General features: G+C 32.3%; 1 protein-coding gene across 2 annotated transcripts; it reads right to left on the reverse strand.

Moving 5' to 3' along the window:
- Window positions 1–87: 87 nt before the first annotated feature.
- Window positions 88–9,206, reverse strand: LOC108321972 (ATP-dependent DNA helicase Q-like 5). 2 transcript variants are annotated; one of them, XM_017554004.2, is made up of 19 exons: window positions 8,167–9,206; window positions 7,428–7,481; window positions 7,123–7,235; window positions 6,832–7,044; window positions 6,660–6,738; window positions 6,350–6,403; window positions 6,195–6,269; window positions 4,826–4,879; window positions 4,129–4,173; window positions 3,951–4,045; window positions 3,748–3,877; window positions 3,099–3,197; window positions 2,821–2,876; window positions 2,452–2,554; window positions 1,899–2,027; window positions 1,490–1,662; window positions 1,266–1,290; window positions 1,062–1,177; window positions 89–754 (listed from the first exon to the last, which is right to left on the reverse strand). In XM_017554004.2, exons 1-19 carry the CDS (start codon window positions 9,172–9,174, stop codon window positions 667–669), a joined length of 2,709 nt encoding a protein of 902 aa, XP_017409493.1. In that variant the 5' UTR covers window positions 9,175–9,206; the 3' UTR covers window positions 89–666. The 2 variants fall into 2 exon arrangements, with proteins under 2 accessions (XP_017409422.1, XP_017409493.1); XM_017553933.2 differs by having other exon boundaries at window positions 88–754; window positions 6,660–7,044.
- Window positions 9,207–15,057: the final 5,851 nt, after the last annotated feature.

Here is a 15,057-nt window from a genome sequence, read left to right on the forward strand (position 1 = left end):
AGACTGGAAAATAACGTGAATTCCTTCATACATACTTCAACAGAGTAAAATAAACAATTCGAATATCACTTGATATACATAACAAAGGTAAACAAATTTATCTTTTTTGTTCTAACCTGAATTAGTATATATATATATAGACACACGTGTGTACGTGCGAACAAATAATTAGAAATTGCTGTTGATATTTAAAGGTAAGCAAATAATAACATTATTGACACTGAGATCTATTTAAGATAGGGGGAAACCTCTAGGTGGAGCTAGTTAATCTTTTCCCTTATAAGATCCTAGGGATCGCTCTGTAGGACAAGGTGATAACAACAAATATCAGACAGCAAAGGATTGTAAATTCTTGATTCCCCCAACCACAGGTCGCATGCTATCCCAATTCCCAAAGAACAATTGGCAAATGCAAATCGTTAGGCACAAACGGGGCATAGCTTCATTTTTCCTTTAGCTTGTCTCAACTTGAGATGACAGATGTGCGCTGGCGCCCCATTTACGACAATAGCAACATGCCACACAACTCTTTTATTTAATTCCAACGACTTGACAGGGAACAAAATTCAGCTCTATTCCTGGTCCTTGAATCAATGCAGGTCTTGCACGGATTCTGCTCCCCCTATCCAAATTTGTCAGATGGTATTATCAATCCGTCAAAAATAGTTAGAGCGTACATTTTCCGACAAAATGTTTAAGTTCTTCCTTTGCTGCTTCCATCACTACCTTAAAGTCTATTCGAGAATACCTTCCCCTGAAATCCATAATTAAAAGTTCAGTTTTACCACAATGTTCTAATCAATGATATAAAATCAGCAAACCATAAAAAAAAATCAAATTATAATATTTAGCTTTTGTTTGGAAAATATGGAAAGAACGGTTACAGCTCACTAGATTTTCCTTCTCCCTTTGTTTCTCAAACAAAGACTACAAGTTTTGGAACCACAAATCATGAGTTTATCTATTGATACTGACGCAAGCGTGCAGTGCAGTGTTCTAACTCAACAATATGCACAAACAGTACTAAGGTCATAAAATAAAAAAATAGAATTTCTATGTACCAGAAGTGAGTTTTACTCCATGTTGTTGAAGGATAGGCCGGGCTTGCAATTCCATGCATTATTCTCGCAACAGCTCTTGGTGTAAATCGGGCCTGTGAATTGCTCTGTAGAAAGACCTGTCGATAATCAAAGAAACAAGTAATTTTAAGAAGAATTCTTCAATACGTGATTTATTTAGATGAGAATGTTCATGTGACAACTTACCTTTATATCCGCTCGCAGGAAAGGACTGCACATGTAAATACCACTATTTTAGTTCAAGATAATGTAGCATATAGCATAATCAACACAGTATGTTGCTACTTGCCAGAGAACTTTATTTCTGACGTTTCAATATCCAATAGAATTTAAGTTCTCGATGCTTAAAGTCATTTCATAAGTTAATTTTGTTCTCTAGTACAGAACCTAGCTCGGAAATTAGAAAGAACCTGCTTTGGCCATCAATTTTCTTGCAGAAATCAGCATTTTCAACTCCAGAAAAATACTCCAATATTTTCCTTTGCAAGCATGGTGTATGATTGGTCCCACTGCAACCTTGCATCTTATCACATAGATTTAATGCAAAATATACAGCACTAAACATTGCATCCATTTTTTGTACCTACTCAAAGAAAGAACCATGGGAAATTAAATCTATCAATGATAACTTAATTGACCACACAAACATGAAGAAAATGCAACAAACGAATTATCCAATCAATTATAATGACATAGCATACCAATACTTGAAAATAAAAAAGGAAAACCATTTGAGCAGAGGATACAACATCCCAGATGAACATACCTTAAAAAAATACAAAAATGAGTAAATGTACAAGTTTGTCAGAATTTATTCACCTTACAATTTTCAACTTCTGATAACCATTGGGTAATATCTTCAGATAGTGATAACAAGTCTGTAGGGACTTCAATGATCCTATAACAGTAGGCCATGTCCTTCATTTCATAAGTTATTTCTCCCGTCAACTGAGAATATTTCACAAATAATGAGGTCAGATTGTATTTACATTGCTTTCAATACTAGGGTAGAGCTACTACGCCAAATGGATTAGGTGCCTATATGAATCAAATTATAAACATTTTATTTTGAAAACAATGATGGGGCAAGACTAAACTCTCAATGAAAAAAGTGCAGTACATGGCTATGCCTAGCACTTACAACGATATCTCCAGATCATAACAAAATATATAGCTTCAGTACATTAATTAATAAACTTATGATGTATTATGTGAAAGATTTTCAAAACGAGGAAAACTAGCAGAGGTTTTTAGATGCCATACGTGTTTGTGGATAAAACATTATAAATCTACAATATAGTAACTATTTAAACATATTTGTTAAGCGCACACACTAGAACTCAAGAAAAAAATTATATTCACTAATCCAAACCTTCAGGTCGTACAACTGATTTGTTAATGTAACTGCTGTAATCCCCATGTCATTTGCCACAGTAGGGATGTCAAAAATATATTGCCCACGCTTATTTTCAGATCTGAAAAATCACACAACAATGATTCCATTAAACCAAAGTACGAGTGTAAGTAAATTAAACTGCTTCTCTAAAGATAAAAGTCAGGAGCCAGGTGTCATCACCAGATATACCTTCCCTTCAAAAAATTAGGTTTGGAATCATAAACCATATTTATCGCGGTTAACAGCGTTAAGATAACTTGCAAAACAGTACCATCCAGGGGAAAAAAGGAAAAAAGTCTGTAAAAGTGAAAGGACGCCAAGTTTAATATGGTTTGATATTATTACCTTTTTAGAATTGCAGCTATACCAGATACTTTTTGGGCAAGTAATGGCGGAGTAGTCTTCAATATGCCAAAAGTTAAAAAAATAAGCAACTAAATGATTATTGAAACGGTCAAACCATATTTCGTTTTCTATACTTCAGATAAAATTTAGCAAACATAAGATTAGAATGTCCTATATAAACCATCAAGTTTAAACATATAGATTTAGGGAGACAAGTATTCATAAACTACTTCATATTGTGTGACAAATTACACGTGCATGGATGTGTCTGGCAACACCTTATGGAAAGCCAAAGTGCAAGTTGCATTGATCGGTGGAAGTAACTGCAAGTACTGCACATTGCCCAATTCCAAGCGTGTCAGAAGAGTAAGCATCACCTGGTATAGAAAAATATAGGAAAAATGTTTTAAACTGTAGACCTAGACGAAAATAGTTAGCATATATTGCCTAGATTTTCCTTACAGGAACAAAAGGTTTCATTATTAGCATGTAAATCATGACTAGCATGTTAAATATCGTATAAACGGATAGATGAAAGATAGTTACAACTATATATGATTGTCCAAAAAGAAATTTCTAATTACGACACAAACCCCCCTTATTATCTGGTTTGAAGTCAATCTTGATTTTATTGGCTTCAGGTAAATAGCAAAGAGATTAAAAGTAATATTTTTTTGTAAGAATAACGAGATGACCTACACATAATATGCTAAAAATGGCGTTTTGACATAGCATGCATATCTTAAAGATCTCCTAATGAAATCATGTATTGGAGCTACCAAAATTTGAATATCTCACCCCCCCTTTGTTATCACTAAAATATCAACATGATTGACTTCTCAACAAGATATCCGAAATTTTAATTGAAAATAATTTCTGAGTAATCAAACAATAAATTTAAATGAATTGTAGTATAGAGTAGAGGACCTCTTCCTTCATATCAAGCCTGCGTGAAGCAGATTCTTTAATTAATGAGCATATTTTCCCACACGAGCTTTTATCAGAAGGAAAGACTTCACGCAGAAATTTGCTCACAGCATATTCGTCTACTCCTTCACTGAGGATAAAAAAAATGCATCACAGAACAATTAGACGGTAAGAAAAATAAAAATGAAAAAGAATTGTGTTACCTGTACATAAGACTACGAAGTTTGAAAAATGTCTCATCATCATAAAATAGGTGACAGTAGGACAACCTCCCATCCCTTCCGGCACGTCCAATCTCCTAAAATATCAATTTCCTTTTAGAAAAGCATGTGCTAGAATATCTTGCCCTGCTACTAATAAAGTTTAGAAGAAATTATGTACCTGTACATACTCTTCCAGACTTTCAGGCAAACTGTAATGAATTACCTAAACACAGACATGACAACGAAGTTCTAGTATGAATCACTGTTATATCCAAGATCATTTATGTCGAATGCAAATATGTAGTGTGTAAAATACAAGACTAAAAGTGATGCTCGAAGACATCATTTTTTAAACAGAACTATTAACTGAAGAACTAAACGCATTAGTAAGAACATTAGTAAAAATAGATACCAAGGAAGAGTAGAGATGCCAAAATGAGTTTCAAACTCATGAGTCAACCCCGGTTGAGTTAGAAAAATTCAATTTTTTAAAATATGGATCAAACAGACCCGACTCACTTAACCCATAAGTTAAATGGGTTTGAATGAACCACATTGAATGTGAGCCAGGTTAAGCTCATTCGTTTTTAGCTCAACCCATAGTGAGTCAATTCGTATGAGCTGGTTGGCTCACTTTGTCACCCATATTTGGATTTTAACCATAAATAAAAATCTTGAGGAAGAACCAGTTGTTTATGATACAGCCAGATTTCAAAGGTTTGAAGCATAAGACATGTTAAAGCAGGTTATCATGCAATAAGAGCACAATGAGAATCAGTGAATCACTATATGAGAATAGCATCATAGAGGACTTCTTTAGTACCCCAGTTCATGCAAATGAATACAGAAAACAATAACAAGGTGATAAGCCTTACAGCTCCAACATCACTTTTATCCAGTCCCATGCCAAATGCCACCGTGGCCACAACCTTCATAAAAAATACAAATTATCAGTGACAAACTAAAACGAGGAAACACAAAGAAAACCGGTATATCAGCCGTGTGTTGCATTAAATGAAAAATTACTAAAATTATAAAAAATGTTCAAGTATAACAATTATTTTACCCATTTGTCGCATGCAAAAAGTAAATTAAAAATTACTTAAAAACATAACAGCGCGTTAAAGTATAAAATTTTAAAATTTAGCAAAATATATCACAAAAAAACCTAATGAAACATAAGATATAAACATGATTTCAATGAGGAATTATTTATTAGCAAATAAATAGTGTTTGTTAAATTTTAAGAGTACTAATCTTTAATACAGAAGTAATAAAACATTTAACTGTTGAAAAAAATATATTTTCTACCATTAGATAAAATTGATTTATCTAACACTCACTTGTATAGTTTTTATACTCACTCGTGGTTTTCAGTTTGAACTAAGCAAGTATGAATTTATTTCACCATCCATTGGACATGATTATACTTTAATGTGATATATATTACAAATAATTGCTTAAAAATTGATATTTATATAAATCTAGATATTTACAGTTATATAAATATAAATATTTATGAATATATAGTTTACTTCTAGATTTAGATTTTAGTATTTTTTAGTTTTCTTGTCAAAAAAATAATTTTTAACTGGTAAAGCAACTCAAACTCTATGGATATTTAATCATTATAGTTTGCAAGAATAAAATAGAGACAATAAAATTTATAAATATTTATATTGTAATAAAAAAGTATAGTAATTAGATTTTGTATGTTCATTTTTAAACATGTATCTTGCATGCATATACTTTTGCTTGTTTTATTATTTAACCAGAAAAGGTATTGCCAAAAAGATTAAAACCAACCAAGGTATCTAATTTATATATTTAAACAAAATGAAAAAAGAAATTTAAGTATTTTTCCTTTATCAATATTTATTTTAATTTAAGAGAAATATTATCGAATTCTTAAATTGTCTTTAAGCTTTTAGACTTTAATTTACTACTTTTGTATGAATAAATAAATATAATTAGCAATGAATGAATGTTAGATTAAAATGTAACAAATAAAATTTAGAATTCACATTTGCAGTACACATATTTTACTTAGAAGAAAAAGATAGGAAATTTCCAAGAGAAAATGTTATATAATGACAAGACGCCAAAAAACAAAGTCAAAGTTAATATGACAAGATTACTAAACAGATTTTTATTATATATATATATATATATATATATATATATATATATATGCACTTGTCATAAATTCACAATATCTTGATTAAATCATAAAATTTGTCTCACCACTCTGATCTTGTTGGAATTAAACAAGTCCTGTACATAGCTACGTTCCTTTGCAGTGATACCACTATGATAACTCTACATGATAAATCAATCATCTCAGTGCCAAGGATTATAGAGAAAGACATGCAATGTCAAAAGAAAAATCCAAAACTAACCTTCGCCAAGATACTGTGATCATTCAAATATCTGCTAACTTGATCAGTTTCATACTGGAACAATAAGATTCGTCATTAATTCCCACCAGCATAGAAACGTTACTATATATATTATATTATCTACTATAGAAAACGATATGTTAAATCTGAGTCATATGGATCTCAATTCCTGTCTTTCTGCCAACAATAATATACATATAAATTTCTCTGAGCATAGCGAGAATATATTGCAATACAGTGACAGTTGAGTTTAAGAAATCATAGAACATCCCGTACTTAAAAATTGGCAAAACCCAGTCAATATACACACCTGAAATTTGCAGTATATGATGATGCTCTGAACTTCCGCAAAAGGAGGAGACTTTATCAAAATCAGTAGATCTTTCATTCTAATATGTTCAAAGAATTCAAACATAAGTTTAGCAAAGTTCACACAATGAAAGTATACAAGCTCAAGCACTATGTAGAAGCATATATCTTGCCTGTTTCTGACCATAGACACCGATAAATGAAAATTGTCCCTAAAATGCGCCTTCTTAATAAGATTTGAGTGAGGGATATCTAGAGCAGACATGATGCCATCTAATGTTGTGGTAGTAGCAGTTGCTGTCATTGCAAGCACAGCACGAACATTGAGTGTCTTACGAAGCAAAGATGCTCTAAGTCGCATAAAAGACGGTCGGAAATTGTGAGACCTGTAAAAATGTTTTCAAAATCTCAAGATCAAACATAAAACAGATTAATACCACAAAATGATATTGGAATTCTCTCACCATTCAGATATACAATGTGCTTCGTCAATAACAACAAGTGAGATGGCTGGCAAAGAAGAAATGATAGACAGAAACCCTTCATTCAGAAACCGCTCCGGTGAAACAAAAAGCAACTATATAAATCAAAATTAAAAACATCAGTTGTATGCAAGAGTATCATCATCCATAAATAAACCTGAACATGCAAACACATCATACAAAAAAGGACTGCAAACAATCAAACCATTTTATGTGAACAATCCGTGTCAGTGCTACACAATCTAAGCCAAAGTTGCATTCATACGTCTAGTTGTTGAAAGTCCTACCTTTATCTCCCCTTGTCGAAGCTGCATCAGTGATTCAGAGGCTTCTTCAGGGTTCTAATATTAGTAAACAAAAAAAGATTAATTAAACAGGAGGAGATTAAATGATAACATCGAACATATCAGTATGCATTTTTAGGAGAAGATAAAATAGAATTAAGTTTTCCCCGTAAATAAAAATTAACTTATATAGAAATTATGCTTAGCTTTTAAAGAAGTTCGGTGAGAGAGATTATTTAGAAGTTAAAGCCCATAAGTTGATTTTATGTTATAAGAGAAGAATATGCATAAGGATAACACTTAAAGAAGAAGAAAATAAGAAACTACAATTCATTAAACCTCAAGTTAAAATCAACTTGTGCGGCATAATTTTTGGACAAGTTAACTAAAAAAGACCTCTACGAAAGTTAAGGACATGAGTCAATTTTAACTTAAGCGAGAAGCTGAGGTCATTTACCCGCATATTTCTTTTTCAGTAAGTACTAAGAGATTATTAACGGAACATTTGAGAGAAGGAGAAAAACTAGAGAGATCTTCACCAATGAACTAAATGCTGACCACCCAAGAAAATTTAATACCACACTCATCCAAAATCCTAATAAAACGCACTTACACTCTAACAACTTGTTCCTAATGACCTAACTTATTACATTCAGTTTTTTTCTCATATAAAGGTTATTGAGAAGCTTAAACAAACAGAACCAATCAACCAACACTGCACAAGGTAGAACGTATAACACACCTGAGAACTAGATAGAAGACCACCCTTAATCACATAAGGCAATTGCCTCAGCTGATCAATCATCAAAGCCACCAATGGACTAACAACCAATGTAATCCCAGGCAAGATCAGAGCAGGCAACTGATAACACAGCGACTTCCCGGCACCGGTCGGCAAAACAACCGCTCCTGACTTCCCAGCAAGAACCATCTGAATTGCCTCAACCTGCCCGTCTCGGAAACAATCATAACCATAAACTAATTTCAAAATCTTCACCAAATTCTCCTCCGAAGGCTCATCAAGCGTCGCAGCCACAGCCTCTTCCACTACAGCGCAATCAATCTCACGAATCTTACAATCCCCTCTCTGCTTCATCTCTCCAATATCCTTCTCTTTCCCCTCTCTTTCGTGCTTCGATATGAATTTCCCTCTCTTATATCTTTTCCCGCTGGATTTTCCCTTCTTGTTCAAGAACTTCCTTCGCTTGCCACTCAAGTTTAGCCTCACGAAGTTCCCATCGCCGCCGCTGCATGGTCGAGGCTTCACGGTAGGCATAGCTGCGCTAGCACCTATCAGGTTGGGAAGCCGCGTCTTTCTGCGTGTCCTCGCATCGGTGCTATCAGCGCGTGAATCAGACGCGGTGGGAGTAAGAACTGGTTCGATTCCAGAAGGTTCTAGGTTAATGAGCGGTCTTCGAATCTTCGCGAACGAAGCAGAGTGGGAGGAGGAGAAGAAACCAGCAGGGAGGGTTTCGATGGAGGAGGAAACTGACGGCGCGTCGGAAGGTCGCCGAATTTGGAAGGGGAGATCGGTGGGAAGGGAGAGAGGGGTTTCCAGGACCGGGTCAGGTTTTGACGGGGCTTTGGAGGATCCAGAAGGAGCTGGTTTTGATTTTGAGGGTTTAATTCTGATTCGGGATTTGTTTGACACCACGAGAGGTGGTGGTAGCGGCCGCGGTGGCGACAAACTTAAATTTCTCGGAGGAGTTGCAGAGATGTGAGACCCGTCGGAGTCAGAATCCGACTCCATTCGAAATTTGTTGAGCGGGAGCAGAAGATGAATGAGAATGGCTTAAAGAACAGAAAATGGGTTATGATGATTAGTGTATAAAAAAACTAGTTCCCGCCAATGTTCCCGCCAGTTTTGTATTTTGTAATTTTTTTTAGTGTTTGGTTTCAGGTGTTGAGTATTTCTTCCAGCACCTCCTTGTTTCTGTTTCTGCACACCATAAAAACTGTCCTTTCCAAACTATCCCTCATTAAAAACATAATAAAAGTCTCTAAACTTTCTTATTTTTAATATTTTTTGGATTGGATATTTTTTGGGATAATTTCTGAACATGGAGTACAAAAAGAAACTTCATAACACTTCTGGAATATAAAAAAAAATAGAAAGTATTTTGAAAGACATTTCTTAATTTTAGAATATTCATTTTGGAAACTACTTTTATAATTCTGAATGATTATTTCATAAAACATTTTGAATCTAGAAATATCTTCCAAAATACTTATTTTGAAATGTATTTTTGTATACTTTTCCAAAGATACTTTTTGGATTTGAAAATATATTCTAAAATATACATTTTGAACACAATTAAAAATTTATTTCAGATTGTACCATTCGAAACTCAAAATAATTATATGCTGACACATGTTTTAGGTTTCTTGCATACACCTCTTGACATTATTTTCCACTCACATCTTCCATCATCTTTTGTTTCATTATCCTTTTATATCTTTAGTGACCACACTTCATCTTCATCCTCACTCACACAACCAAAGAACTCATACAGAAGTGAAAAAAAAATCATAGAATATAATCAATTTTATAGAGTAACTCATCCATCCAAACATTAAAACTAAATAAAAACATTTCTATATATGAAATAAGTAATAATACACTAGAGAAGTTACATTTATGGTTAATACAAGAGAGTTCAGCTACTCATAATGATATCTCTGGTTACAAGAATATGGAGCCTGTGTCCCTCTCCTATGTCTCTTACAAGGATCTTATAAAACGTACAAAGAAAAATGTCTAATGATATTTAGAAAAGAAGCTTCCTAAACTAGAATGTCACTATTTTTGTAGACATTAAAATCATAACTCAACTCCTTCTTTAGTGATAAACACTTAAGGTTTTCTTCCTTGGAGAGCTTTTTTCTCATGGTTGAGCTTCTCTATTTGGTTCTCAAGGTTTCTTACTGAAGGTTTCTTTTGTGGCTCAACACCTTTCTTTGCTACTAAACTATGAGGGTTAGAATAGTATTTTTACTTATTCGCCTTACAATGCTCAACATCATTTTTTATGCTTCATTGCATCGTTCTCCAGTTCTTGCAAAAGTGTTGCATTTTCATCAAAAACTAATTAAACTCCAATTTATGTAATTATCAATACCTCATTATGCAATTCTAAGCTAGAAAAGGTTGTTTCACTTAATTTATGTCAATTTCATTCATTTCAAGTGTAAAAAAACATATAGAAATCAAATAAATTAGACATTTCTCAATAGATAGAAAGGATATAAATGTTTATCTACTTTTTTAATTGTTATTTCCTTTTAGCATATCTCACCTTCACCGAGTCTCCCTTTTACTTTAAGTGTCCTTCCTCTCCATGTGTGTCCAATTCTACTACAGTCTTTATCCATGTTATCTATGATCCTCTTCTTATGTTGTCGTCATCTCCAACTCCTCCGATATCAACAAATGAGTTTGAACTTCCAATTTTCCCTACACATTATACCAATAATCCCTCTCTTCATGACACTGGTTTGAGTTATTATAGATTATCTCTACTTTTTTTATACATGTTTTTCGTCTATTTCTTTTGTGTCAATTCCAAAATCTATAGGTGATTCCTTAGCCCATCCTGGTTGGCATCAGGCAATAATAAATGCTCTTTAGAATAATGGAACTTGAGATCTCATTCCATTACCGTTGGGAAATCTATTGTTGGTTGTAGGTGAATTTTTGCTATCAAAGTTGGTCCTAATAGTACTATTGACCATGTCAAAGCTCGCCTTGTGACTAAAGATCGTACACAAATTTTTCGTTTAAATTATAGTGATACTTTTTCTCTAGTGGTAAGATGATTTTTGTTCACTTAAGCATGATTGCTCTTCAACAATGACATATCTACTAATTGGATGTTAAAAATGCATTTGTTAATAGGGATTTGCAAGAAGAAACTTATAAGGAGCAACCTTCGGGTTTGTTACTTAGGAAAAGTCATCTAGATTGGTATGTCATCTCTACAAATCTTATAAGGCTTGAAACAATCTCCTAGGGCTTTGTTTGGAAAATTTAGTAGTGTTGTTCAACAGTTTGGCATGACTCGCAATGATACAGATCATTCAGGCTTTTACCATCACTCAATTGTTGAGTGTATCTACTTAATAGTATATGTTGATGACATTGTTCTTACAACTATTGACCACCATGGCATCTCCCAAATAGAACAACACCTTTATGACCACTTTTAAACCAAATATCTTGGCAAACTCAGATCTTGAGGTAGCACAATCTAACAATGTTTGGTATTGTTATATAACAAAGGAAGTATGCATTGGAAATTTTGAAGGAATCTGAATTGATGAACTCAAAATCTATTGACACTCTCATGAATCCCAATACCGAACTCTTACCTAATCAACGAGAGCCTTTCTCATATCCTAAGAAGTACAAAAGATTAGTTGGAAATTAAACTACCTTACTATTACTCATTTTAACATTTCCTTTGAAATCAATGTGTTGAGTCCATTTTTCAATTCTCAATGTGTACATCATTCAAATTCAGTCATTTGTATATTTAAGTACATTAAAGGATCTCCTCCAAAAGGATTGTTATATGGTCACAACAACCATACTAAAGTTTTTTGTTATTCAGATGTTGATTGGGTAAGATCTCATTCTATTAGAAGTTCACTTTCGGATATTGTGTCTCGATTGGAGATAACTTAATCTCTTGGAAGAGAAAGAAACAAAATGTTGTGACAAGATCTAGCGTAGAAGTAGAGTATAAAGTTGGTCATACCCACTTGTCAACTTGGTTGACTTAAATAATTACATAAAGAGTTACAGTTTGGAAATGTCACTCAAATGACACTTATATGTGACAATCAGGTTGTTTTTCATATAGGCTCTAATATTGTCTTTCAAGAAATCACCAAACACATTGAGGTTGATTATCATTTTATTCGAGAAAAGACCATATATAGAGACATCAATACTAAGTTTATTAATTTAAGTCACCTATTAGCATTTATTTTGACAAAGTCTTTACCAAGACCTTAAATTAATTATATTTGTAACAAACTTGGTAGATATGATTTATATTTATCAACTTGATGGAGAGTGTTAGAAATGATTAAGTTATTATTATATATTGTTAGTTACAATATATTACTTTTAAATATAATGGACTTAAACTCATCTATTTCAATTTATAAAGGCATAACTTATGTAGTCAACACACATTAAAGATTCATCCTACACATCTTTCTCTTTTATTTTAACTCATTTTATCTCTATTATATATTTGATATTTTTAATCATTTATTGTTGAGATATGATCATTTAGAGAGACTAGACTATCCAGCAACTCATGTTTTGAACTTTAACAAACAATACTCAACGAAATATTGATAATAAGATATAACGTCTAACATTGACATATACTAAAGGACAATTCTAAATAAAATAAGTGTCTATCAGATATAAATATATCCAATGTCTGAAACAAGATAAACATTAATATGGGATACAATGCTTGAAGTAAATTTTGTCTAAATGAAAGCAACATCTGATACAATGGAAACATAATTCACGTAAATGCTAAGTTGAACGTTGATGCTTAAGATTCAATATACAAATGTGGTAAGTGATGCGTGTATATTTATGCCCACATTTATGCTTTAAAATTCAAAATTTTGATGAGATTTTTGTGCTTAAATTATTGATTTAAAGTGAATTTGTGAAAATTAGATTTATCGAGTTTTAGAATTAAATATGCTTAAAATGTGATTTTTAGTTGAATAAATTATGTTGGATATTCTAATGTTTATTTGTACAGCTAAAGTTAGAATTTTATTCATTTAAAGTGCAATTAGAGGAAGTTTCAAGGGCTTTTCTACAATTTTGGAAAATTAAGAAGTACATAAATGAAATTTCAGAGACAACTCAATTGATATTTAAAGAAAATTAATTTAGTTTGAAAATATCAATAGGAAATATCTATCAAATATTCTTAAAAACTGATTAAATTTGTTGAATATTTGAAATATATAAGATAAAAGATTTTATCAACATAATATTCAAAGTCCAAGCTCAATCAAACCTATATAAAGATACTCAGGGGAGACAAAAATTATAACTCACTCATTCACTCAGACTCCTTCACTGGAAGCAATCATCTACCACTCCTCTCACTTTTATTTTACCATGTATTTCACTCCATTCATGGATGGCTAAGCTTCTAGGACTATTCGACTGTAATTTTATTATGAATTCTAAGGTTATGTTGAATTAATGTATTTGTTTCTTTTGATTACTGATTTGAGTTATTCTTCTTCTATGTTTGTCATCTCTCAATCATATTAAAAGTATTGATTTTTGCATCATACAGTGTTTGAATCTACATGCATATTAATCATATGAGTTCAAGGGTTTTTAGGTTTGATTGATAATTTACTTTGATTGAATTTAGGAACTTTCATATCATTAAACATGTTTTTGATACTAATTGAGAATGTACTTCGATTGGTGGTAAGAATTTCAACTATAATCAACTGAGAATTTACCTTGATTAATTAACTTTTAATTTGGTTAAGAGATTTAAGAATAGACATGATTAAACACAATAGGATTTGAATGAGAATGTACTTTGGTTGAATTCATTCTGAATAATCTAGAAAAGTTTTGCATTTGATTGAGAATCTACTTTGGTTAATTGTATGATCGCTATCAAATTAATTAAGAATGTACCTTAATTAATTTGAAACCTGAATAATAATCAATTGAACAATGATTTGTGGATAACTGATGATGAATCTATCTTGGAAAAACAATGAAATTAGCTTATTTAATTATAATTGTTTCAAAGATTCTCATTTGTTCTCGAATTAAACTCAACATTCTTCAACATTAAATTCATTAGGATAGATTTTCATTTTTATTTTTAAAGCATTGCCCAACATTTACTAACCTTTTGAGGGTTTTCATAAGAGTCAAGTATTGAAAAACAATTATGTATTCTTTGGGAAACGATTCAAGGTTACTTTAACCATATCTACTTTTTTGACTACTAACTTGACAATACTGAAGTTTGTAGATATTAGTGTCTCGCGCAGCGAAATGTTTTAAGAGGCAGAAAGCATGTTACGGTCAATAGCCAAGATAAAATGGTTCTTTTTAAAATCTTGATTTTCTTTAAAGACTTTTATCAATCAGTTTGAATGCTAAAGAGATAGAGTTAAAGAAAATCAACACAAATTTTTTTATCCTGGTTCGAATCAAAAGATTCTACATCCAGTCGTTAATCACTATAAACAGTGATTAACTTTTCAATAAAATATTGTTCAATGATTGCAATAGGATGGAATAAAGAGTAAGAACAGAAAACACCTTCCTTCGACAAACGAATGGAAGACTCTGCTCAATCAATTTGAAGAGAACCGCTTCGACCTTAGACACATTAAGCGCAAGCTTCTCCTATTCACAAGACTTGATTTGAGCAACTTTAACACTTGACAACTTCCTCCGAACGTATCTGTATTCTCAAGTGGCTTAGATAACCCTCTAAGAGGTTTGGTAAAGAGTATATATAGCCCAGAGGTCAGAAACTAAAAAGACAACTCCCAACTGCTAGTGATAATTGATTATTCATGTATGTTATGGGGTTTTCAAAACATG

The sequence above is a fragment of the Vigna angularis genome, chromosome 1 (assembly GCF_016808095.1).
Source record: "Vigna angularis cultivar LongXiaoDou No.4 chromosome 1, ASM1680809v1, whole genome shotgun sequence".
Taxonomy (NCBI): Eukaryota; Viridiplantae; Streptophyta; class Magnoliopsida; order Fabales; family Fabaceae; genus Vigna; species Vigna angularis.

Bases quoted from the DNA above. Each gene is read 5' to 3' on its own strand.
- LOC108321972 (XM_017553933.2), bottom strand. From the start codon at position 9,174: ATGGAGTCGGATTCTGACTCCGACGGGTCTCACATCTCTGCAACTCCT. The intron at 7,482-8,166 runs GTGTGTTATACG...TACTAATATTAG, and splicing joins GTCTTCTATCTAGTTCTCAG to AACCCTGAAGAAGCCTCTGA. The intron at 3,198-3,747 runs GTCCTCTACTCT...TTTCTATACCAG, and splicing joins GGCTTGATATGAAGGAAGAG to GTGATGCTTACTCTTCTGAC.